General features: G+C 37.8%; 2 protein-coding genes and 1 pseudogene across 8 annotated transcripts in view; 1 reads left to right on the forward strand and 2 right to left on the reverse strand.

The window, feature by feature from the left end:
• Positions 1 to 237: 237 nt before the first annotated feature.
• LOC109451379 (cell division cycle 7-related protein kinase) lies at positions 238 to 4,294 on the reverse strand (annotated as a pseudogene).
• A 1,072-nt stretch (positions 4,295 to 5,366) lies between these two features.
• On the reverse strand, positions 5,367 to 14,292 carry TMEM126B (transmembrane protein 126B). 3 transcript variants are annotated; one of them, XR_012497456.1, is made up of 6 exons: positions 14,137 to 14,292; positions 10,578 to 10,699; positions 9,312 to 9,505; positions 7,767 to 7,878; positions 7,149 to 7,459; positions 5,367 to 6,632 (listed from the first exon to the last, which is right to left on the reverse strand). XR_012497456.1 is itself a non-coding variant. In XM_019739553.2 (5 exons), exons 1-5 carry the CDS (start codon positions 14,215 to 14,217, stop codon positions 6,554 to 6,556), a joined length of 588 nt encoding a protein of 195 aa, XP_019595112.2. In that variant the 5' UTR covers positions 14,218 to 14,292; the 3' UTR covers positions 5,367 to 6,553. The 3 variants fall into 3 exon arrangements, 2 of the variants coding, with proteins under 2 accessions (XP_019595112.2, XP_019595111.2); XM_019739553.2 differs by lacking the exon at positions 7,149 to 7,459; XM_019739552.2 differs by lacking the exon at positions 5,367 to 6,632 and having other exon boundaries at positions 7,114 to 7,459.
• A 727-nt stretch (positions 14,293 to 15,019) lies between these two features.
• The window catches only part of DLG2 (discs large MAGUK scaffold protein 2), a 1,902,684-nt gene continuing 1,895,185 nt past the window's right edge, over positions 15,020 to 22,518 (forward strand). For 2 of the 5 annotated variants that reach the window (XM_074335659.1, XM_074335660.1), the window contains exon 1: positions 15,020 to 16,229. In XM_074335659.1, coding sequence (XP_074191760.1) covers positions 16,211 to 16,229 — 19 coding nt within the window. In that variant the 5' untranslated portion in view covers positions 15,020 to 16,210. The remainder of the gene's footprint in view (positions 16,230 to 22,518) is intronic. The other 3 variants (XM_074335661.1, XM_074335663.1, XM_074335662.1) reach the window with 3 other exon arrangements.

The following is a 22,518-nucleotide window of genomic DNA, read 5'->3' on the forward strand; positions in this document are numbered from 1 at the left end:
ATACTGCACATTTTTCTGCATATGGCAGTGACAAGTAATTAGGGAAACTAATGAGCTGATTTTCCTTTGGCAGATCTAACTCAAAGATCATATTGTTAGTCCAAAGAACTATTCCAGGCATTTTAAGTAATCTTAATCCATTTTAGAATCTGTCAAGAGAGAAAATACTAAAATTTTAAAATGCATTGTGCATCTTGCCCTGGAGTCTAATCAAGATTTTATGGCTACTCAAATAACTCTCTCACCCCAGCTTACAATATACAACAGCAAACATTAAATGAACAATAACAATCACAAATTCGTATCTTTGATAAAAGGATGCAACAAAGCTTCTTCTGCTGTTATTCTTGAAGCTGGATTTAGATCTAGAAGTTTATCAAGCAGGCCAGAAGATCCATCAGGTACCTCTTCCCTGCCTTCTAGATTGGTAGTATAAACATCAGAATGACCCCCACAGTCATTTCTGTTCCCTTTATACAGTGAATTCCCTGAGTGCTGTGCTAGAGATGTTTGTATGAGGTGAGAAGCTTTATGGTCAGTCTTCTCTGAAAATGTTGGGTCATGAGAAGCAGGCCCTTGTATATCACTTGTTAATTTGAGAGTGTTAGAAGTTAGAATCTATACCTCTGAGCTTCTCACAGAGTTTTAAGTCTTGTGCTGGGACTTCTTTTTTTTGTTTTTTTTCCTCGTAACGAATCTTTATTATTTGCTGCAGAACAGTATCTGTAAGGGATAGGAAAATTGCCCAAAGATAAACTCCATTTGGAGCTTAGGTGTAATGTTTTTTTAAATTTTTATTTTGGTTTCAGGTATACAAAACAATGTAATAGACATTTACAGCCCTCACAAAGTGATAACCTCCCCCAATCTACTACCTCTCTGACATCATATATAGCTGTTACAATATCATTGACCATATTCCCTATGCTGTACTTTACATCCATTTATATGTATATATATGTGTGTGTGTGTGTATGTATATATATATATATATATATATATATATATATATATATATAATTACAGTTGACATTCAATATTATTCTACTTCAGCTTCAGGTGTACAGTGCAGTGGTCAGGCATCTACACAGTCTATGAAGTGATCCCCCTAATAAGTCCAATGCCCATCTGTCCAGTACCTACATAATATTTACAACATTATTGATTATATCCCCCATACTGTATTTCACATCCCCATGACTATATTGTGACTACTACCAATTTGTGCTTTCTAATCCCCTCACCTTCTCCCCCATCCCCACCTCCCTCCCATCTAGCAACCATCAGTTTTTTCTCTATGTCTCTTGAGTCTATTTCTGTTTTGTTTGCTTGTTTATTCTGTTCTTCAGATTCCACATATAAGTGAGATCATATGGTATTTTTCTTTCTCAGTCTTATTTCACTTAGCATAATATTGTCTAGGTCCATTCATGTTGTTGCAAATGGTAAGATTTCTTTCTTTTTTATGGCTGAGTAATACTCCACTGTATAACTATGCCACGGTTTCTTTAGCCAACTATTTATTGATGGGCGTTTCAGTTGTTTCCATATCTTGGCTATTATGACTAACACTGCAGTAAACATAGGGGTGCATATATTTTTTCGAATTAGTGTTTTGGATTTCTTTGGATAAATACCCAGGAGTGGAATTGCTGAGTCATAAGGAAGTTCTATTTTTAATTTTTTGAGGAACCTCCATACCATTTTCCACAGCGGTTGCACCAATTTGCAGTCCCACCAACAGGGCACAAGTGTTGCCTTTTCTCTACATCTGCACCAACACTTGTTTGTTTGTGCTGGGACTTCTTTGCTTCCAAAATTGATTTGCCAAAAGTTTTTGTGGCCTGAATAGTTTCTCTGGATACACGAATTGTCATAACTTGAGCCAAAGCAGTTAAATCATCACTTGCTTTATAAAACATATCAACCACTGAGCAAAGAAAGGAATGTGACACCTGTAGACCACATGGTCAATTGCTGTAGTTTGGGGCACTTTGTCAAGATCTCTGGTGCTCTGAGTCCTGGTGTACTTGCCCTCAGGGCAACCTGTTGCTGACTTGAAAGGCAATATGGCACATTTTATCTGCTGCTTAAGAGTTACAGGTCAGGCTAGCTGAGGAAGAACTGGTAATTATCGTCATCACACTACTGTTCATAACTTTTGTAGAAACAGCCTTCCTTTTTGCTGCTAACTTTCTAGATAGTACATCCACAGTCTGACTGCTTCATAGGTTTCACTCAGCGCTCTCATGTGAAATTTAGCTGTGTATTTTGAAATTTCTTTCTCCAAAAACAGAGTGCTGGGCAGAAGCGCCTATAGATCCCTCCTTTCCATCTTCTCCTTGTTTAATCTGAATTTGTGTATTTGTGGAGAGCCTTTTAACAGAAGTTTTTGTGCTGGGCTGCTGACCTAACTCTTTTGGTGCTGCTGGGCCACTCAGTGAAAACTTGTTTCTGGTGATTAGATGGGATGCGTTTTGTGAACATCTTTCCTGCTGAGTTTCAGACAGGACGAATTTGAGAAGCTCTATTTTCGTATCATGGATTCCTTGGGCCAAACCAAAGTTTACCAAGGCATACTTTTTCAGGTGCCTCTTAAACATATAAAAAAGGAATTGCTGGGCTTCATCTCACAGTGAACAGTACCAAACTAATGAATGATGTCAAAGCTTTGAACAGATTAAACATATACTCCTGTACTTCTGGAAAGGAAAGAGAATTCCCGTCTAACAAAAGGACTCATGCTCCAGATATGGCATAGTGATCACATAGATTCTCCCCAAAGCACTATTAACTCCCAGGACACTGCCTGCCCAGCAGCCACTGGTAGGCATTGGAGCTCAGCTTATGGAATAACCTGTTGGAATTAAGTGTTTTAGGGCACTTTTCTCTTCCAGTCATGCTTGTAACTGCTGTGGTCAAATAAACAGACGAGACAGTGCCTTCTCCAATTTTGTCCTTAATCTTCACATTACCGAGCTATGGTCCAGCTTCATAAAGCTCCTCAGCATATCTTTTGTAACACCTGGTAGTTTTAAATTCTGCTCATGTGTCTTGAACGAGTTATCCGCCTGCAATCGGTCATACAGGGAAAAGCCATAGCTTCATCCACCTGACTCCCCAAAGAGCCTCCATCACAAAACAACTGGGATGCAAAATGCTAGCTAAGGGGTCATCATGTCCACAGGGAGCAAAGCAGCTGTGAAAATTAGAAGAGGTTTAAGGGAATGTGACTTCTGTTAGCTCCCCAGAGGCCTGGGTCTCTGCCTCCAAGAGCGCCCGCCTAGCCAGTCTTACAAGTTTTATTTTGAAGTTTATATTGCTGTATCTTCAAGTTCACTATCTTTTCTTTTGCTGTGTCTAATGTTGGGGAGACTTTGTTACTTTAGTGAAGCTGGTGGGGTTCAGAGCTATCAAGATTCAACTATTTGTGTTTATTAATGTTAGTGTGACTGTCTTTGTAGGGATAGGATGATGCAGGTAGAGGAATATGGTTATTTATCTTTGGAAGAATCTTTTCTTTCTTTTTTAATGAGCCTTAGGAGGGTGAATGAACAAATTCAGCCATACCAGTATCATAATTATATCATTTCTTCATTACATGACTGCTTAAACTTGGAAATTCAAATACTGAATATACACAACACAATACAATTGTACAAAATAAGGGAGATAATCAATACAATACATTGCAAGGTATGCAATGCAATGCAATACAATATGAAAGCAGGAGACAATAATATGGTTAAGGTGGTTGGGGGAAATGGAGAAGAAAAGGCAAAGGAGAAAGGAAGTTCTCACAGTAGGGACATTTTAGTCGTTGTACATCCATTAGGAAAACAGCCAATGTAAACACATGTATTGGCACCTCCTATATGCCAGGTATGGGTCTATATCCTTTAATCTTTATAACTACACTGCAAAGCAGTTATTAGTATGTCTTAAGAGGAAACATACCGTGTTTCCCTGAAAATAAGACCTAGCTGGACAATCAGCTCTAATGCGTCTTTTAGAGCAAAAATTAATATAAGACCCGGTATTATATGATATTATACCCTGTTTCCCCAAAAATAAGACCTAGCCGGATCATCAGCTCTTATGTGCCTTTTGGAGCAAAATTTAATATAAGACTCAGTATTATATTATATTACATAAGACCTGGTCTTATAGGAAAATAAGACCAAGTCTTATATTAATTTTTGCTCCAAAAGATGCATTAGAGCTGATGGTCCGGCTAGGTCTTACTTTTAGGGACACAAGGTAGTAAAAAAAGTTTAGGTAACTTGTCCGACATGGTACAATGCCTTTCATACGCTAGATCTTGAATCAATATTAGCCGAATAAATGAATACATAGTCATTCAAATGAAAGATATTTTATGAATTTTTCTCTGCTTCTTTATACTCTTTCCTAGAAAGATGCTAAACTCCTAACTACAAGCTAGGGAAAGGCCTGTGTATTCAGTAATAGCAACCATAATAATGGCACTAACACACATAGACTTCTTGTTTGATTTACATATGTTAACTAACTTAATCTTGATAACACTGTTAGGTAGATACCACCTTTTTCTTCATTTTACAGGTGAGGGAACTGAGGTGCAGAGAGATGAAATAGGTTGTTCAAAGTCATCCTGTTAGTAAGTAGTGAAGCCAGGATTTGAACCTTGAAAGTGCCGCCTCAGGTTGTACTTGACTTCTGAACAGTCTTGCCTCTAGTAACTTGCTGCCTTTCTTTACTGGGGTTCACCTACAAGTATCTTCACCTTGGGCTCAGACCCAGATCAAGGTTTCCCTAATTTCTCCTTTCAGGCCTCTTACAGTCACTTTGGCAAGCACTACTTTCCACAGCCAAAGAAAAATATTGATAGAATTCCCAGCTTTTTCTGTTGCAGAAAAGACAAATTGAAGTCATAGAGGAGGGTATAAATCTCTTCAGCTTTTAGATGGCAGGGGAGGTGAACGTAAGCCAACCTTTCTGTATTTCTCAGATTACTACCTCAGCATATGAAGAAATAAAATACCCAGAATTTACAGAGCTTCTACAAATCAAATGGACCAAAGACATGAACAGAAAATTCACAAAAGAAAACAAGATGCCAGTAACTTCATTTAAAAATCAACTTTAGCTAGATTCATTTTTGTTTTTTTCTTTCTTTTGCCTTGAGATCGGCAGACTTTAAAAAGATCGATGTGGCTGAAGCTGAAGTAGGAGAATAAAAATGTGAGGAGCTGAGGGACAGTGAAAAGGTAGTGGGTTGATCGGTTATAGGTTCTGGTGAGGCTGGAGCAATGCTGGAGTTGTGGTATAAGAATGAAATGATCCGGAAGGACGGGAGGCAGTGATCAGAAATTAGGATTTTAAAATTGAGAATGTGGAGAATTTGAATTTATTGATAATGACAAAGTCTAGAGCAACACAGTACAATACATTTATGAGTCAGATAGCTAATTTTAAATTTCTTCATAGCCCCATTAAAATAAAAAGCAGGTGAAATGAATTTTAATGTAACTTACATAATTAAGCCAATGTACCCAAAAAATAACATTTCAACATGTAATCAATAGATTATTCATGAGATCGTTTTGTACATAGTACATCTTCAAAACTTGATGTGTAATTTTACAATCATGATACATTTCCATTTAGATTATTCACATTTCAAATGCTCATTAGCCACAACTGGCTGATGAGTATTAGATTGGACAGTACAAGTCTAGAATATGACCACAAGAATAAGTGGTAGGGTGAAGAGACCAAAGTCTTGGCAAGATCACCTATGTGAATACTGGAATTATCAAAAACATCGTCACTAAAAAGAACATATTAGACCTATATGCTATGAGTTGGAAAGCTCTCTAAGACATATCCACTGAAGGGAAAGTTAATTTCTAGCTTAATATGTATGGATAATACAATTTATTTAAAAAATGTTACGTTACCAAAGAATACTGCAAGGAAAAGAGGCATGGTAACTTGGAAGTGGTTACCTCTGGAGAATGGAGTAGAAATAGAATGGAGTGGTGTGAAGGGAGAATTTTCAAGTCTTGCTCTATGTAGCAAGTGTATACACACACACACACACACACACACACACACACACTTTGGATCACTTAACTGTCTCACAATGAGAGTATTCATGTACTCATATAATAATTTCTTTGAAGAGTGAAAATATGAACACCATTGATCTATTTATTTGACTTGATTTACACACACCCTGCCCCGCATAACTTGCCCTTTCCTTAGAGTTTCAGGTATCATGAATTATTCTGAGAATGCAAAGCTGGATGGCTACCTAGCCATTTTTTTTTCTCCCATTAGCAAAAGTGAATGTTTTTCACTTTGTTATACATGATGTCATAACGCACCTTGTTGACTTCCATTTCTGCTTTGGGTTGCTTGAGGCGATGATGAAATCTTTAGTTGCAATATGAACATGGTTAAGACAAGGAGAATGAGCTGTGGGGTTCATGTTGGGTCTTCTTTTCATCAGATAGTCTTCATTTCCTGAACCAAGATAAATGTGTAGCGCAGGAACGTTCTAGCCAACTTAAAGAAGCATGCTGTGACCTGCTTCTTTGGATTTTAAGCTTGTCGATGGCAGGGACTGAATCTTTGTCCCCAGGTGCCTATATGAAAGCATAGCAAATGGGCATTCAATATATGTTCTTTAAAAGCACAGTAAAAATAACTTGTTAATGATAACCTACTAAGTATAGTGAATCAGTTTAGAGAAATGGGCTGTATATTATTTCTATATTTTGCTTTTTTTTTTTTTTTTTATGAACTTCTAACTCCTTTAAAATTTAGGTCCAATGTCACTTTTCCCCACAGCTTTCTCTTCTGTCGAAGTAGTTGACAGGCACATACCCACTGTGCCCACAGAATTACGTGTATCCCTCTCAAACCCTCTTATGCTATGTGTTCACATTGTTAATTTCTCTTCTAATTGTGAATTCCGTCTGAGTAAGGACCATCTCTTATTGCATGTAACAAGGTGCCTGAGATGTAGCAGGTGCAATGTTTGATGAATGAATATATAAGTGTATAGGTCAGAACTTGAGGCCTCAAACCCATTTCCATGTACAATGAGGAAAGACAAAACTTACATTTATTTATTGAATTACTGAATATTTATTGAGTACCTGCTATATAAAAGGCAAAAGGAACAGAAACAAAGTGTCCAGAGTTAGTTTTAGCTCCTTCAGCAATGCCTGAGTCCTCATCATAAAATAATCTGTTCTGCTGATTTAATATCCTTTCGTTCTTCGGTTAATCTTCATATACAGTTTTCTCAAGTGTACTTTCAAATATTGCATAATGTTGTAGACAATTAAATACTCCAACGACTGTCTGAAAGACTAGAGGAATCACCATTGCCTTTATCTCTGTTTGACAAAGCATCAGCCAATAATGTAAAACCCTTCCTTTTGGTGGCAGTGGAACAGTATGATACCTAAAAAGGAAAAAGAGTGAAACACTTCTCCTGGATGCATGTTCTATGAAAAATTCATTGATTTCTCTTAAACTAACAACTTCTAGCTCTTTCATGAAGCTAGCAAAAAGGCTAAAAGTTAGCTATTTTTAATACCAAACTACTTACTATATTTTCATTAAAATGTGTCATTGTCAGCTAAAGGATAAGGAGAGTTTACTAATATTAAAAAAATAAATAAAGGAAGGAAAGAAGGAAGGAAGGAAGGAAGGAAGGAAGGAAGGAAGGAAGGAAGGAAGGAAGGAAGGAAATGAACAAAAAGACTTACTTGACTGCCAGACGTCCATTTTTAGTAAAAGCCAAAGCACTGGGGTATAGAACACCACATACTATGCCAATCAGTGAACTTCTGACAACACAATTTTCCTTGCTTACATTACCTGGAAAACAAAAGCAAATTTGGTCTCCCTTTAAAACTCAGGATAAACATTAAGAAAGTCTTGTGCCCCCATAGAGTAGTTATCTGTATTGTCCTCAACTATAGTGAAATGGTAGAAAGAATATTAGAAATTCACTCTATGGCACATAATAGACTAAATGCACATCTGAAAAATGCCCTTATTATATTTTACATAAAGAGAGTTAAGTTTTACATAGGTGGTTGTAGAAGCAACTTCATAAAAAAAGAATATTCAAGTAGCAGGGTGGCCATCTGGATTCTAGATTAAAACACTTTTTTTTTTTTTAGGACTTTATTGGGGAACAGTGTGTATTTCCGGGACCCATCAGCTCCAAGTCAAGTTTTTGTTCTTTCAATCTTAGTTGTGGAGGGCGCAGCTCAGCTCCAAGTCCAGTTGCTATTTTCAATCTAGTTGTGGGGGCGCAGCCCACCATCCCTTGCAGGAGTGGAACTGGCAACCTTGTGGTTGAGAGCACGCTCTAACCATCTGAGCCATCTGGTTGCCTGTGAGCTCAGCGGCAGCTCAGCAGCAGCTTTTTGTCTTCACTCTAGTTGCGCAGCTCACTGGCCCATGGGTGAATCGAACCAGCAACACTGTTGCTCAGAGCTCAGGCTCTAACCATCAGCCCCTGAAACACTTTTATTGTCTATGTGTTAGGCATGTGCCAGGTGCTAGGGATACAGTGTTGCATAAAAGAGACCCAATCTTTGACCTTCAGGCCAGTCTACCAGGAAAGAAAGACATTGGACAAATATTTAAATAAATAAATTTAAGCATGCACAATGCTTTGCAGTTAAAATGAAAAGAATGTATCTAAAAACCTAACCAGACCTGAGAGAAACCTTAGAGAAGGTTTCCCTGGGGAAGAGATATTTAATCAGGGACCTGAGGAACAGGGTTCCATCAATTACTAGTCGTGAAACTTAAGGCAAGGGGAGGAGGCAGGAAATAACATTAGAAGCCCATAATACACCAGATACTACGTTAGGCATTTAATATACATTGTCTTAATTCTCACAACAATCCTGTGAGGTACTATTAGTCCTAATTCACAGATAAGACAACTGAGTCTCATATTAAATGACTTGCCCAATTTCACAAAACTTAAATGGTAGGAGGTAGGATCTGAAATCATGTGTGTAGTAGCCCCTGCTTTTTCCTTAGTGCATTATGTTGCTTCTTATATTTGAACATGTCTCTGCTTTCGTTGCTTCTCTGTGAAAAAGACCCAATACTACTCGCCCTGCCTGATAAGGACTGTTGTGGGGATGAAACAGGACAATATATGTGAAAGTGCATTGTGAGTGGTAAAGCAATACACAAATGTAAGGGATTATTATGAGCAGTAGCAACAGTATATGCTAATGGGTAATTTTACATAGACATAAACACATTAATGAATTTAAATTTACCTGAATACAAAGCATCTGTTACAAAGAGCTTATAAGCAACTACAGTAGACAAAAATGGAAGTGTGGTCAATGACGCATAAGTCTTCAAAGCATCATGTTTAACCTTGAAGCAGTGTCTGAAAATGAAGTTTGCCAGCACTCCAGAGAAACTAGCTGTTGTTCCAAAGACCGCTGTTCCATATATATTTAAAGTCCTAATACGAAAAACAAACAGAAAATTAAGTTCAACATAATATTCCCTTAATGGATATATCCTTTCCTCAATAATCATTTGTTATTACATATTCACTCAACATCAGATATGTCTTGAGCACTTACTATGTGCAAGGTGTTTTCTACATGCTGAGGATGAGGCAGTGAATAAAGAAAAAAAAAAAATCCCACTTCTCATGAACTTGCATTCAAATTAGAGGATATAATTCCCTTTCTGAGAATATTTAGAGTAGTTCTAAAATGGAGCTCTTTTAAAGAGAGAATAAATTTGGACCACAAATATATATGGATATTGCACCATAGCCAAATTTTATGAGCTGTCTAAATCCAAGAATACTGTTCTTGCTACTAAAAAAATTAATTTGCTTAAGGTCATTTGAAAAAAGTTTACATTTGGTCAGGCCTTCTAGAAAATAACTATTTCTTAATCAGTCCGGATATACTTAAAATAATTTGCCCAGGATTTCCAAAACTTCATCCAAACATATTTGCTAGATCTAGTTTGACTTATTCTGACTGATTCCTAAATCCAGAAATGCCTAAGGTCTAAGATCCACATCTTTTGATTTTTATTTTTTGAGCTCCAATAATCTAAAAGTCAAAATGGTAATATGAAACCGTATGTACATCATGGAAGCTGTATTCCTTTTTGTTAAACTCAGCACTGTGGCTGAGGTAATCAATTCTAAACTGAATTTAATTACAAATGATAATGAATTAAATATAAGTAGCCCCAAAATGGTATTCTCCTAATTACTTTTAATTTAAAAATAGTTTGTTGCACAAGAAACATTTCACTAATAATTTTGGACATTTTTTAAGAAGCAAAAGAAATTATCCACAGCCCCAATTTCCAAAAAAACAACCCCCACTATTTTCATCTGTTCATGTTTCCCTCCAGTTCTTTTTTTAAAATAAGCTTTCTTTACAGCCAACTCAATAAAGTGAATTGAATTTTAGATACCCAGAAACAACGGTAATATAGAAGATTTGCAAATAAAGTTTTTGTTTTGTTTTGTTTTTAAAGATTTTCAGTCTGGATGTGTATCTTACTTTTCTTTTCTAAGATATTCAATTTTTTTTTCGAGGATTTCGATGACCATTGGTCTTCTGAGTTTTGCATCTCCTACAGAAGGACTGGGCTGACAATGTGTGTATGTTGCCATCTTGATATCCTGAAAAACACAAAATTCCAGAACCATAAGAGCTAATGATATTAATATTAAATATTATAAATTCTACAGATTCAAATTAAAAAACATTTAGGCCATAGTAATGTGTCAGGTACTGTCATCTACTTTCACGTACGTTGTTAATGATTCAATCATTTAATGAGCTCTTATTACCTGCTAGACAATGGCTTTTTAATTCACACAACAATTTTAAGAAATTGGTAGGATAATGATCATCTCTACTTTTATCGATGAGAAAAATGAGGTTCAGAAATGTTGACTTGCCTAAGGACTTAGTATAGAATGATAACTTACTGAGATACTGAGTTTTTGTTTTATTCTTAGTTTTCCCCAAAGGTAGCCAGGCCTTTGTAATTCTTGCTCTAGCTTTTTCAGAGCTGGAAGAAAATAGTAGCTACTTGTTGACAACTATCTGTAGCTTCTGTCTCATGAAAGCCTGAGCTCATTTTAGAGATTATGTTGAGTTTCCTGGAAAGTTGGGAGAGAGAGCAGGGATTGCCTTGCAGAACGATGAGAGAAAAAAATCACAAAGAGGGACACTGTTCCAGGCTAGGAAGAGGCAGTGGATCATGGCTACCTTGCATTATATGAGTTACATATCCAGCTCTCTAGTAGTACCTGGGGTGAAAGCAGGGCCTTTCCTGGAAATTGCTGTGTGGTATACCGGTGAGCAGGGTCTCATGGCACTGGACACCAGGGTTGGAGGTTCCTGTGTCCCCAGTGTGATGTATGAATAGGTGGTTGCCAATGTCAAGGGACCATGTGGATTTGGCCAGTACCATTTTCACAGAAACTAGTGGTAAAACAAAACACAACACCCTGGATCCTCAGAAAGGATCCTTTCTGAATGTTTTGCTCTGGGTAAGACTCTCGGATCTCTGTGAAAAGTCTTAGTAACATTATATTTTTTGCCACACTAGAATTATGGGATTCCAGGTTAGCCAATGAATAGATAAACAGAAAAGTCTATAGCCCATCACAATTTATACCAATCTCCATTTTAACATCAAATTTACTTAAGGGCATAGGCTAAATCTCAAATTTCCAGAGTCCCAGGTAAGAAAATTAGAGTGGATTAAGTGTAATGAACACAGAAGTTACTTAATAAATCAATGATTTTCAACCTCTCTTGTGCACAAGAATCACATGGGGAGTTTATTTGAAATGCAGTCTCTTGAGCTCCCTCCTGAGATATGTGGATTCAACAGGAGTAGGGTGAAACTTAGAAATCTGCATTTTAATAGCCCCAAGTGATTCTGATGCTGGCAGTCAATGGACACATGTTGAACATCACTGTAATACTCATTTGCTGAGTAAGCTGAGGTCAGACAATTAAATTTGTGAACTTGTTGCAAAGATGTTGCTAACCTTTTTCTGATATCAGAGGGATTATTTATTAGGAATTTGTATCAAATGGTCAATCAGTTAACCAAATTTACTGTTTGGAAGTGCTGAAAAGGCTTTGTGAAAAAGTTAGATGACCTGAACTTTTCACCCAGTCCTGGCTCTTGCATCACGACAATGCACCAGCTCAACAGCACTGCCTGTGAGGGTTTTTAGCCAGTAAACATATAACTATTGGAGCACCTCCCCTACTCACTTGATCTGGCCCCCAATGATTTCTTTCTTTACCCAAAGATAAAGGAAATATTGAAAGGAAGACATTTTGATGACATTCAGGACATCAAGGGTAATACAACGACAGCTCTAATGGCCATTCCAGAAAAAGTTACAAAATTGCTTTGAAGGGTAGACTAGGCACTGGCATCGGTGCATCGCTTCCCAAGGGGAGTACTTCGAAGGTGACCATAGTGATATTCAGCAATGAGGTATGTAGCACTTTTTCTAGGATGAGTTCTTGAACTTAATTGTCCGACCTCGTATGTACCAATCCTAACCCTAACTAATGAAAGGCCAATTCATCCATGGTATCAATATCCTGAAGATATGGGCTCCTTTGAACATTTGTATGGTATTACACAGTGATTAATTAATAATGAACTAGTTTCTTTCCCTGCATCATTTCAGACTGTACTCAAGCTACTATGTTTCCCCGAAAATAAGACCTCGCCAGACCATTAGCTCTAATGCGTCTTTTGGAGCAAAAATTAATATAAGACCCGGTATTATATTAATTATATTATATTGTATTATATTATTATACCCGGTCTTATAGTAAAATAAGACCAGGTCTTATTTTAATTTTTGTTCCAAAAGATGCATTAGAGCTGTTTGTCCAGCTAGGTCTTACTTTCGGGGAAACATGATAGTTCTACCTTTTTCTTTAAAATATCTGGGGAGGACAGGGAAAATTTTCTTTTTTTTTTTTACAAATTACAGTTTCTCAGGGACTAGATTTAATCTTTTGCCTCTGACATCTAAATGGAAAATGGAAGAGAAGAGATAGTAACATCTGTGGGGAGGTTCTATATCTAATGTTCTATGAAGGCAGAAGTCAGTAACATAATTAACCAGAAACCTTGAATAAATTTTTTGTTTTGCTGTTATCCAATTCATTGAAGTCCCTTACTCCTCACAAAGAAAACTTTCAGGCAATGACTTGTGTCAACCTCCTACCTTGTCTAGGACACAGACACCCAGGATTATGAGCCTAAAATACTAAAACAGGACAACAAATATTTATTGAGTGCCTAGTCTTTGGAAGGTACTGTTATTAAAACAAAAATATATGGATAACTTTCTGATAGATTTTTGACAAGTATTGAAACAAAGATTTTTGCTATAACCAACATTTTATCTAAAAATTAGTCCAAGGCCACTCACCTGGTCTCCAGGATCATACCAGAAAGAGTGTATTTATGTAGATTTATACTTTACAAAGTATTTTATGGTATTGTAGTGCTTTTATGTGTACTATTTCACCTGACTTTCAGAATTTTATTCAACAATCTTCCATCATTTGACAACCCTTGGGATAATCAAGATGTAGTCATCCTCAGGGACACACAACCCAGACGGAGGTCAGGACAAAAAGGCAGGGAATTTAAACGCAGAGTGAGTATGCCATAAAAACAAAAGCCAAACTTAACCTATCCAGGGTAAATGTGGGAAGGCTTCCCAGAGGAAGTGACATTTACACGAATATCCGAAAGAGGAGAATTTGGCGCGCGCTGTGTGGGGAGGGAGAGATGCAGGGATGCCTTTCAAGTTGAAGGAAGGGCCAGTGCAAAGGCCAGGGGGGCAAGAAAAAACAAGCGGTACGCAATCAAGACTGGATTTTAGGTCTCCTACATGCTCTCCACCTCTTTCCATTGCAACTGGAGACTTGATTGAGCCCTGCATGGACCTGGGAGCTGTTCTCTTTAGATATTCAAGCCCCTTGTACATCATTCCAGAAGAGTCCGCCAACACTTGAGGCTACAGAAATCGGGGCCCATACCACCTGGGTTTCCGCCTACCTTGGGCACTTCCCCAGCTCCCACGGGCACCACACTTCCATCCCTCAGGTCAGCCCCAGCCTCACGCCCGAGCGCCGCCATCTTGAGGGCTCACGTGACTAGCGAGTGGGCGGGCCCCAGAACGCCGGGGAGGGAAGCGGTGCGGGCTCACGCCTCTCTCCTGCAGTCCCGGCCCGCCCCGCACGCCCCGACTTAGTCAAAAGCCGCGCCCTCCATCCTGGCTGTGATTGGGTGCGGCTTCCTGAAATTACGGCCTCTCATTGGCTTCGAGGAGGTCCAGACCCCCGTAGGCCCGCCCCCCCGCCAGCCCTGCATTCCCTTCTTTTGCTATTTGTTAACCTAGCTCCCTCTTCTCCCATCCCGAGGGAGACGTGGGGCGGTCCGAGCGCAGGGATGTTACTGCGCGCTTTCCTCTCTTCTGGGCACCTCTGTGAGCTGGGGCCGAGCTGCCCGCCCCTCTCACTCCTTGAGGGAGCTCAGCCTCTGGCTTGGCCCTTGTGTTAAGGCTCTGGCTTCCCAGGCACCTCCTCCCCTGAGCCCACCCGGCCGCCAGGGCAGCCCCGACTGGCCTCCTCCCCTCGCAGCCTACTGACTCCTCTCCCTAATATTTAGTGCCCTCGTATTCCATCCTTTCACTCCGCTTGGAAAGGGACCAGAGGGAAATTTGCCCCCTAATTCCCGAGAAGACCCCCGTGCCAGCCAGTGTCTCGGGGTAGGGGGCGCAGCAAGGAGGCCTGGCGCCTTTCTGTGCACGCTCAGTGCCCAGCAGTATCTCCCAGACCAGCAACCCCCGACCCTCCAGCCTCCATGTCTTAGAGAAGCCAAATCCGAGAGTTATATAATTTCTAGTGCTGCTGTTTCTCCTGCCTGAGGAAACACTTCATCGCTTGGAGGGTGCAGGACATTTCTGTGCTCTTCTATATAAGACCGGGGTGTGGGTAGGGGTGGCCAGCGGTAGCACAGATTTCTTGTCTTTTCTGCACAAGGAAGGTGGGTAGTTTGGAGAGAGATTGAGAGAAAGGGTGAATGTGGAAGCCAACAGCCGAACACTCTCATTTAGGAAATCGCGAACCCTCTCTGCACAGCTTGCGCTCACATGCCTAATATTACTACAGCGTCTCAGAAAACACCTTTGCGGGAAGGTTTGACTTCTCTGGAGCAGTCTCAGTGTTTTTCCTCGCTGGATAGGCAGCTGCTTGGATGCGAAGAGATGGCATGATGTGAATGACTCCAGTGTGAAGATATTTGCTTCGCCAACTCATCCTGCATCAAGTGCCCATTGAGTAGCACTGTCACTTTAATGTCTCCATGCCAAGGGATTGCTTTCCTTCTTTTCAGTCCTCTCGGTTAATACACGGGAGGATCAGAATCAGAGGGGCATTAAGGATCAAGCCTGAGGGGCTTGGAGAACACAGAAGAAATAAAAATGAAAGTGACAGCAAGCTGGATCCTGTCTTACTGAGGGGGCGAGATCTGGAACTTCTGGTCCAGTAAATAGACAGGGGCCTTTCAGTCTGTGTTCTGCCCCAGGAAACTGTTCAAACTCACCCACCTTTTTAGAGACCAGTCAAAGAGGTTTTTAAAAGTATTTTTATTTTTTGGAGGGGTGTTTAAATTTTTCTCTAAAGAATTGAGGATCTTTTTCATCAACCAGTTCATTTTTGAATTAGATCATGTATTGAGTGATGAAACAGCTTTGTAAATTTGGTTTGTGCCTTAATTGAGTTAGTCATTGATCTCCAAAAATGTTGCTGCCTGAAGAGGAGTTTTAATAATATTTTGTATGCTTACAATAATTTTATCAGCTTTTTAAAAAACAGAATATTTTATAAAAATTGAAAAACTTGAAAAACTCAAAAGTTATTTTTCACTAAACTCTGTGGGCAGTGTCAAAAGTTTAATTGTGGAAAAGACACGCTATTTTTTCTTTACCTGAAAGAAGACAGCCTGGATTTCAAAACTAAACAGGTGAAGTGGTTTGCAACAGTTACCTGGCTCTTGGCTTCAATCCAGTTGGATCAAGTTGAGACCGGAAAAGAGATCCTGCATCCTGTGGCAGTAGAAGGACCCAAGAATGCCAGTCAAGAAGAAAGGTGGGCTATGAGGCTTTTTATGTAATATATGTTTCTCCCTTTTCTTGGTTCTGGTATTTGCAATTTAAATTGCATTCCATTTGAGAGTAAAATTTTGCTTGGGCTTGGGGAAATATTTATTATAAGAATGTCTTTTCTGTGGCACATCGTTCAGTAATATAATTTTGCTAACGTGAAATGAAGTAGGACTATAGTATTTAATTATAGACATTGATGACTTCATAAATCAGGTTGTCTAAATCACCATTTATAATAAGGATAGATTTGGTACCATAGATTTGGGATTTTCTTCAGCTTGTTTTCTTAGTTTGTTAAAGGTCACTTTTAAAAATCTTTAAGAACGAAACTTGTACAGTGTTTTTCGTCATGGTTTTAGTAATTATCAAGTGAATTACATGGTTGTAAAAGATAGCAAAACTGCACTGAAAACAAATTATACATTTATTATTTATATTTTGGTTGAAAATAGATTTCATATTTGGGTTTACTCTAGTGTAAATCTTCACTTTTGTGATAAAGGACAATTTGGGTAACTGTGTGCTTTTTCAGATGTATGCAATATCCAATAACATGATTGGCAAGTTCTTCAAGTGAGGCGAACACCTGACTCCTACCACTTATCCATTCCTGAAATTGATCAAGAGCCAATGGGTTCCTGACATATAGTTTATTATAGCTCAGATCTTGGGATTTACTTTAGCCTGGATCTATCCCAGGTTAACTTGGTTCCTAAGGATCCTAGTGAAACAAGTGAAACCAGCTTTTCTTTTTCTTTTTTTCTTTTTTTTTTTTTTTGGCCATGTACAGAAGATCAGATCAACTATAGTTTTCTTGAGAGTTTTGAACCAAAATTTATATGAACACCACTGAACTCTACTATAATGGGCTAACGTAGATCCAAATATTGCCCAGTTATATGAGTTGCTACAACCTGAAACTAAAGTTCAGCGTGAAGGTTAAAGTGTAGCCTGGCTCTGCATGATGTTTAATCCGTCTACCTGTGGATTTGGAAGGTGCATTGAGAAAACGCATGATCAGTGAGATGCTTTACCCAACTGTTATCAGTAGAGATGGAAAATGATATATAAAATTTTTGAAACACCTAGCAATGTCCTTTTGTGCACTGGGATTTAAGGCTGGGATTATTTCCTTCTCTCAATCCCAGTGTCCCTCATTGTCACCGAGAGAAATACTTGTAAACTCTCTATGAGATTTTGGAGCCACACCTGTCTAGACCTGACATTAGTGGCTTGTCTGGAACAAGAGTGGTTTTGGTAATGTAGCCAATAAATGATATGGCTCTTTGACTTATTTAACTTAACAGTGTATTTTAATTCTTTCTACCATTTATTGTTCTCAAGACATTGTCCCTATTGGACTACTTTCTTTTAGACTTGTAATTGAATTAAACACATTGTGTGTGTGTGTGTGTGGAGAGAGAGAGAGAGAGAGAGAGAGAGAGAGAGAGAGAGAGAGAGAGAGAGAGAGAGAGAGAGAGATGGGGCGAGGGAGAGGGAGAGAGATATAAAGGGATAAAAAGGAATCTAGGAAGGAGGAGGAGGAAGTGCAACTGATATTTTAGGTGTAACTTAACTTAGTCGGTGATTTTAAGGTTTTTAAATCCAATAGACTGAGTCTCTTAAAAGTTTCTACCTTTAAAGGAAGTTACAAAAATTGCTGATACATTATTGAAACTTATACTTTATGAGAAGTAATTTAATTTTTATTTCCCTTTTCCCTCTTTCTTCCTTCCTCCCTCTTCCCCCCTTCATCCCTCCATCCCTCCTTTTCTCTCTAACTTCTTTACATGAATTGTTTGTAATGGATCAAATTTTTAAGGAATCAACAAGTTCTAATTAGCAAAACAAGTATATATTTGGGTTATACTAAAGTATATGCATATGTAATTTACTTTATGAACGGATCTCTTTTAATCTATTTAGAAAAACAATTTATCTTGTTTTTAATCTCTTAAAACCAGTAGTATTAAGATTTATTTTTGAATCTTTACACAACTAGCCAAATAAATTGTGACATGTGCATTATATTTTTAATTGACTAAGCTTATTTTTGTACTATTTCTAAAATATAACTAAAATATAACCTAGATTTATTCTGCAAAGAGTACTATCCTTTGTCATCTTGAATCTTTTTTCTTTCTTCATTGTGACATCTGGTAGATATGATGGAAGAGCTAGATTAATGTAATTTTAACAATAAGTATCTTAAAATAAATTTTCATAGGACAGATTTCATTTGGTGTTTATTTTGTATGTTATTGTAAAAGTACAGAGGAGATTCTCTGGTTGGTAACATACAACCATGATGGGAAGTGGGAATGGGTCTGACATCTCATTAAGTCCATTTTTAGGCACTAGTGTTGACTGCTCTTAGATAAGCAAAACTGCTGTACCTCAAACCCCTGTACTCACTCCTCTTTTGCTCTATGACATAACTCCCTACCTCCTCGACCCCACTCTTCACATTTTTACAGATCTCAGTTTTATCAACAGAAGACTCTTTATTTCTCTGTTAGAGATTTTCCCCCCAAGAGTTGCTTTTCATTCAGGCTTCTCTTTTCTACAGTAGGAACTTGATTTGTTCCCAACTGAGTCTTTGACCTCTTTTAATTTGTGAAAATTCGGGGCCAATGCAGGAAAAGTTGTATTAGCATTCTCTGATATGATGTAAGATCATGATGTAGTGTAAAGGGCTATTTCAAGTGGACTTGTTGATCTGATCTGATTTCATGTTGGATTAAAGTAAGAAATAAAAGTGAATGATAATTGTGTCCTTCCCCATGTTTTCAGTGGAAAGTTGATGTTTTAACAAGATATGCTTCACCAGAATCTTTTAGTATGTTGAAGTTTCTTTTTTGAGTAGTTTTTTTTCTCTTTTCATTAAGTATGTAAAGAAATCAGTGCTTTCAGTACTTTGAGATTGGTGCTCACTTCATTTCTCTGTGTTTTAAAAATTATCCCGTTAGTTACCTTCTGAGCTTCTTTTAAGTGGGTAAAGAAGTCTACCTGACATTTTTCATTTATATAACATTTTATTTCCTTTGAATTTTTTTTGCAGCTGTTCTCAGTGATATAATGGAGTGTGTATAAACTTATTTTTACCAAGTGTGGAAAGTTAAATACTACCATTTTAATAATTCATATATTTTGACAGTATTCTTTTTACAGAAAGCTGAAGAACGTTGTGTAGTTAGAGTTCAAAGACATGATGTTGCCATATATCTCATGGGCGTCCTTGACATTGAGAGTGTTGTTTCCTGGGTTCACAGTCTTTCCTTTTGGTTGACTGTATACTTCACAAAAATGTCACTTTCCTTCTTTTTTTTCTTCCTCTCTCTGCGGAAGGGACCAGAAATCTTTTGTTTATTCCTTCCTCATTTCAAGTTTTCTTTATTCATTGTCTGTTTCCTGCACTTTTTCACTTAATTTCTTTTTTATAGGATGTTACTAATTTGTTTGCCTTTCATTATCTGGGTATATTCTCTATTTCTCTAGCTTTTCTTAACTTCTTAAAATAATTGTTTTGCAGATTCTAAAGGGAAAAATATGTACCGTAATTTGTTGGCTGCACCCGCCCGAGTAGCTGCTTTATTCCTTTTGCATATACTTTACCAAATTTGTGCTTGAATTTTCAATATACCAGTTTTATATCCAGATGTTTTTTCCATTTCACAAAACTTCATGGTTTTTTTTTGTTTTTTTAAATTTTCCCAGCCAGTAAAACACAAAAGAATTAAGCACTGAATTTTCCCAGAGAGGGATGGAAAATGGCAGTTGTCAAACTTTTTCAATTTCTGTAAGTCAGAGTAAAATAAGTAATTTACTAAAGAATTTTTAGACTTCAAATCTCTCAAAGGGGTTATTTTGACCTTGGTTAAGAGAATTATTGCAAATCATGAAGCCAAAGACTCTTGATGTTGGAAAATACTTATCAATTGAGGAGTCATAAAGAGAGCATCTGGTAAGAGAAATAGAATATTTTTTATATTCAACTACTGATTAGGAGTATGTTATGAGGCAATCAGTAGGCATATTGCTAAGATGATCTGTCAATTGAAATTATTTTATAGTTCTTATGTATTGGGAAAGTGTGCAAATGATATACTAATGACTTTATATCAAAAAATATTTGAATGGTTAGGTTTTTGGGCAACTGCCCAAGTGCTCCATACATGATAGAATATTTGATCTCTCCTTTAAGCCAATTATTGGTTATTTCTTTGGGTGGAAGAATCTAGTCAGTGAGAAGATATCAACAAAATCTTGGATTTTTGAAACATTGACTTAAGGCATTCAATTAATTCATACCTTTGCCAATCAATCAATCAATCAATCAATCAATCAATCAATCTCTCACTCTTCAATAACAATATATTCACTAAACTACAAGAATGCTCTTCTTTCTTAATTATATACTCTCTTTATATGCTCTTATTTCTTAATATTTACTGTATAACCATGTCAGTGATTATAAAATATTTTTTTAGTATAAGGCTGAGATGTATAAATTTTTTTCCCTTTTTTTTTTTTTTATTTTACTGGGGGAGGAGGACCTGTTCCCCGGCTCTAATTTCTGCTCAGGAATTTGTAGCAGTCAAGGCACAAGGGCTCTGTATCCTCAATGTAGGTTGCTTTGTCAGCAAAGGATCATGAGTTTTACCTAGTCTCTTCTGTCCAGTCAGTCATTCTGAATTCCAAGTAGTAAGCTTTCTGCATAAGTTCAGTGTTTAGTAAGTTTCTCAAAGCTATTTCAAGAATTTTAGCCAAATCACCTCCATTATGAAACAGTTCTCCTGACCCCATTTGTTTTAGGATTTAAGACCAAAAGGAATGATGTACTATAAAGTAGAAAATCCTGTGAAAATGTATTACTAAGTTAACACTTTCAAAGATTATGGGTAAGATTTGTATCCTATTTCTTCTGACGACCTCATCTTGCCAGCTACTGAGGCCATAACTCTGTTAGGGGAAGATTCTGAGGCCTATCATTTTGGAGAGGTATAATATCTTTATCATTTAAAATGTGATAAGACTTGGAATAAACTTGTTAGGTTCTGTTCTATTTAAAATTCCTCAAGGTAATAAACTATGCATTCTTTTAAAAGGTAAAATCGTATATGTATTTTAGGCAATGGCTTTACTTCCATTTATTTATTCAATTATTTATCCACCCAACAAGATTTATTGAATGCTTGTTATATACCGGGCACTGTGCTAGGAACATATTTTTCAGTGGGAAATGATGTTCAGTTTCTGCTTTTATGGTGCTTAAAGTTTATAAGGTAGACAGATGTGGAAACAGACAATTTCAATGTTGTGTTAACACAGGTTAACACTCTGTGTCACGGAAACAGACGGAGAGCACCCACCCTCATCTAGGGGAGTCAGGGAATTCTTTCTGGGAGATATGACAGTAAAGATGAGACACAGAAGACCAGTAGAGGTTTACCAGGCAATGTGGGGAATAGTAAGGTGCTGTTTCAGATCATTATTTATTTTCTTTGCCACTATATCACCACAGCATCTATCATCTTCTTGTTCTTGTTCTTTTTCTTCTTGTTCTTCCTCTTCCTCTTCCTCTTCCTCTTCCTCCTCCTCCTCCTCCTCATCATCATCATCATCATCATCAATGGCAGTAATATTGTGGGAAAAAACCTAGACCGGTAGTCAGAAGACTTGGCTTCTAGGAGAAGAGACAAGATCAGATGTCACCGAGATGGATTCTCAGTGTATAAACTTAGGTATGTAAGAAATACCCATTTATTTTCTATAGTTAAACTTTATTTCTGAATCTCAGTCACTGAACGGTAGACAAAATCACTCCACTGTATTTTGAGGTTTTCCCTACTTCTCTGGGGTTATGGTAGAGTTCCACCTGGAATGGAGCTGTACTCTGGTCATTGATTATGTACACATAATTGCTTTCTCTGAGACATGAGTGTTTGTGTCTAGATAGTTCTTTCTGGTCTGGCAGCGATTTGCTACTTCTAAGACAGGGATTTTTTTCCCCCCAGAATTTGTTTCTGTTTACTTAGATGCATTGTGACATCATTCCTCTCTGGGGTCTTACTGGCTTCCAGGCAATGCCAGGAAGCAGAGCCTAGATCCCTGCTGCCTTGGGATCCAAAGACTTCTCTCTTTTTTTCAGCTGAGAAAATCTTTTTCTAGACTGGCAGGTTTGGGGGTGCGTTATGATATATCTCCCTCTCTCTCTGCATATAACAGAGAATCTCTTTTATCTCTGTAACAAACTCTTCTTTTATTCTGAG

Source organism: Rhinolophus sinicus, linkage group LG06, assembly GCF_036562045.2.
Source record: "Rhinolophus sinicus isolate RSC01 linkage group LG06, ASM3656204v1, whole genome shotgun sequence".
NCBI classification, from domain to species: domain Eukaryota; kingdom Metazoa; phylum Chordata; class Mammalia; order Chiroptera; family Rhinolophidae; genus Rhinolophus; species Rhinolophus sinicus.

Excerpts from the sequence above, each read along its gene's own strand:
- TMEM126B (XM_019739552.2), bottom strand. The coding sequence starts at position 14,217 with ATGGCGGCGCTCGGGCGTGAGGCTGGGGCTGACCTGAGGGATGGAAGT. Across the intron at positions 9,506-10,577 it reads GAATATCTTAGAAAAGAAAA|GACTTTAAATATATATGGAA; the intron begins GTAAGATACACA and ends TTTTCGTATTAG. Across the intron at positions 7,460-7,766 it reads AATGGACGTCTGGCAGTCAA|GTATCATACTGTTCCACTGC; the intron begins GTAAGTCTTTTT and ends TTTCCTTTTTAG.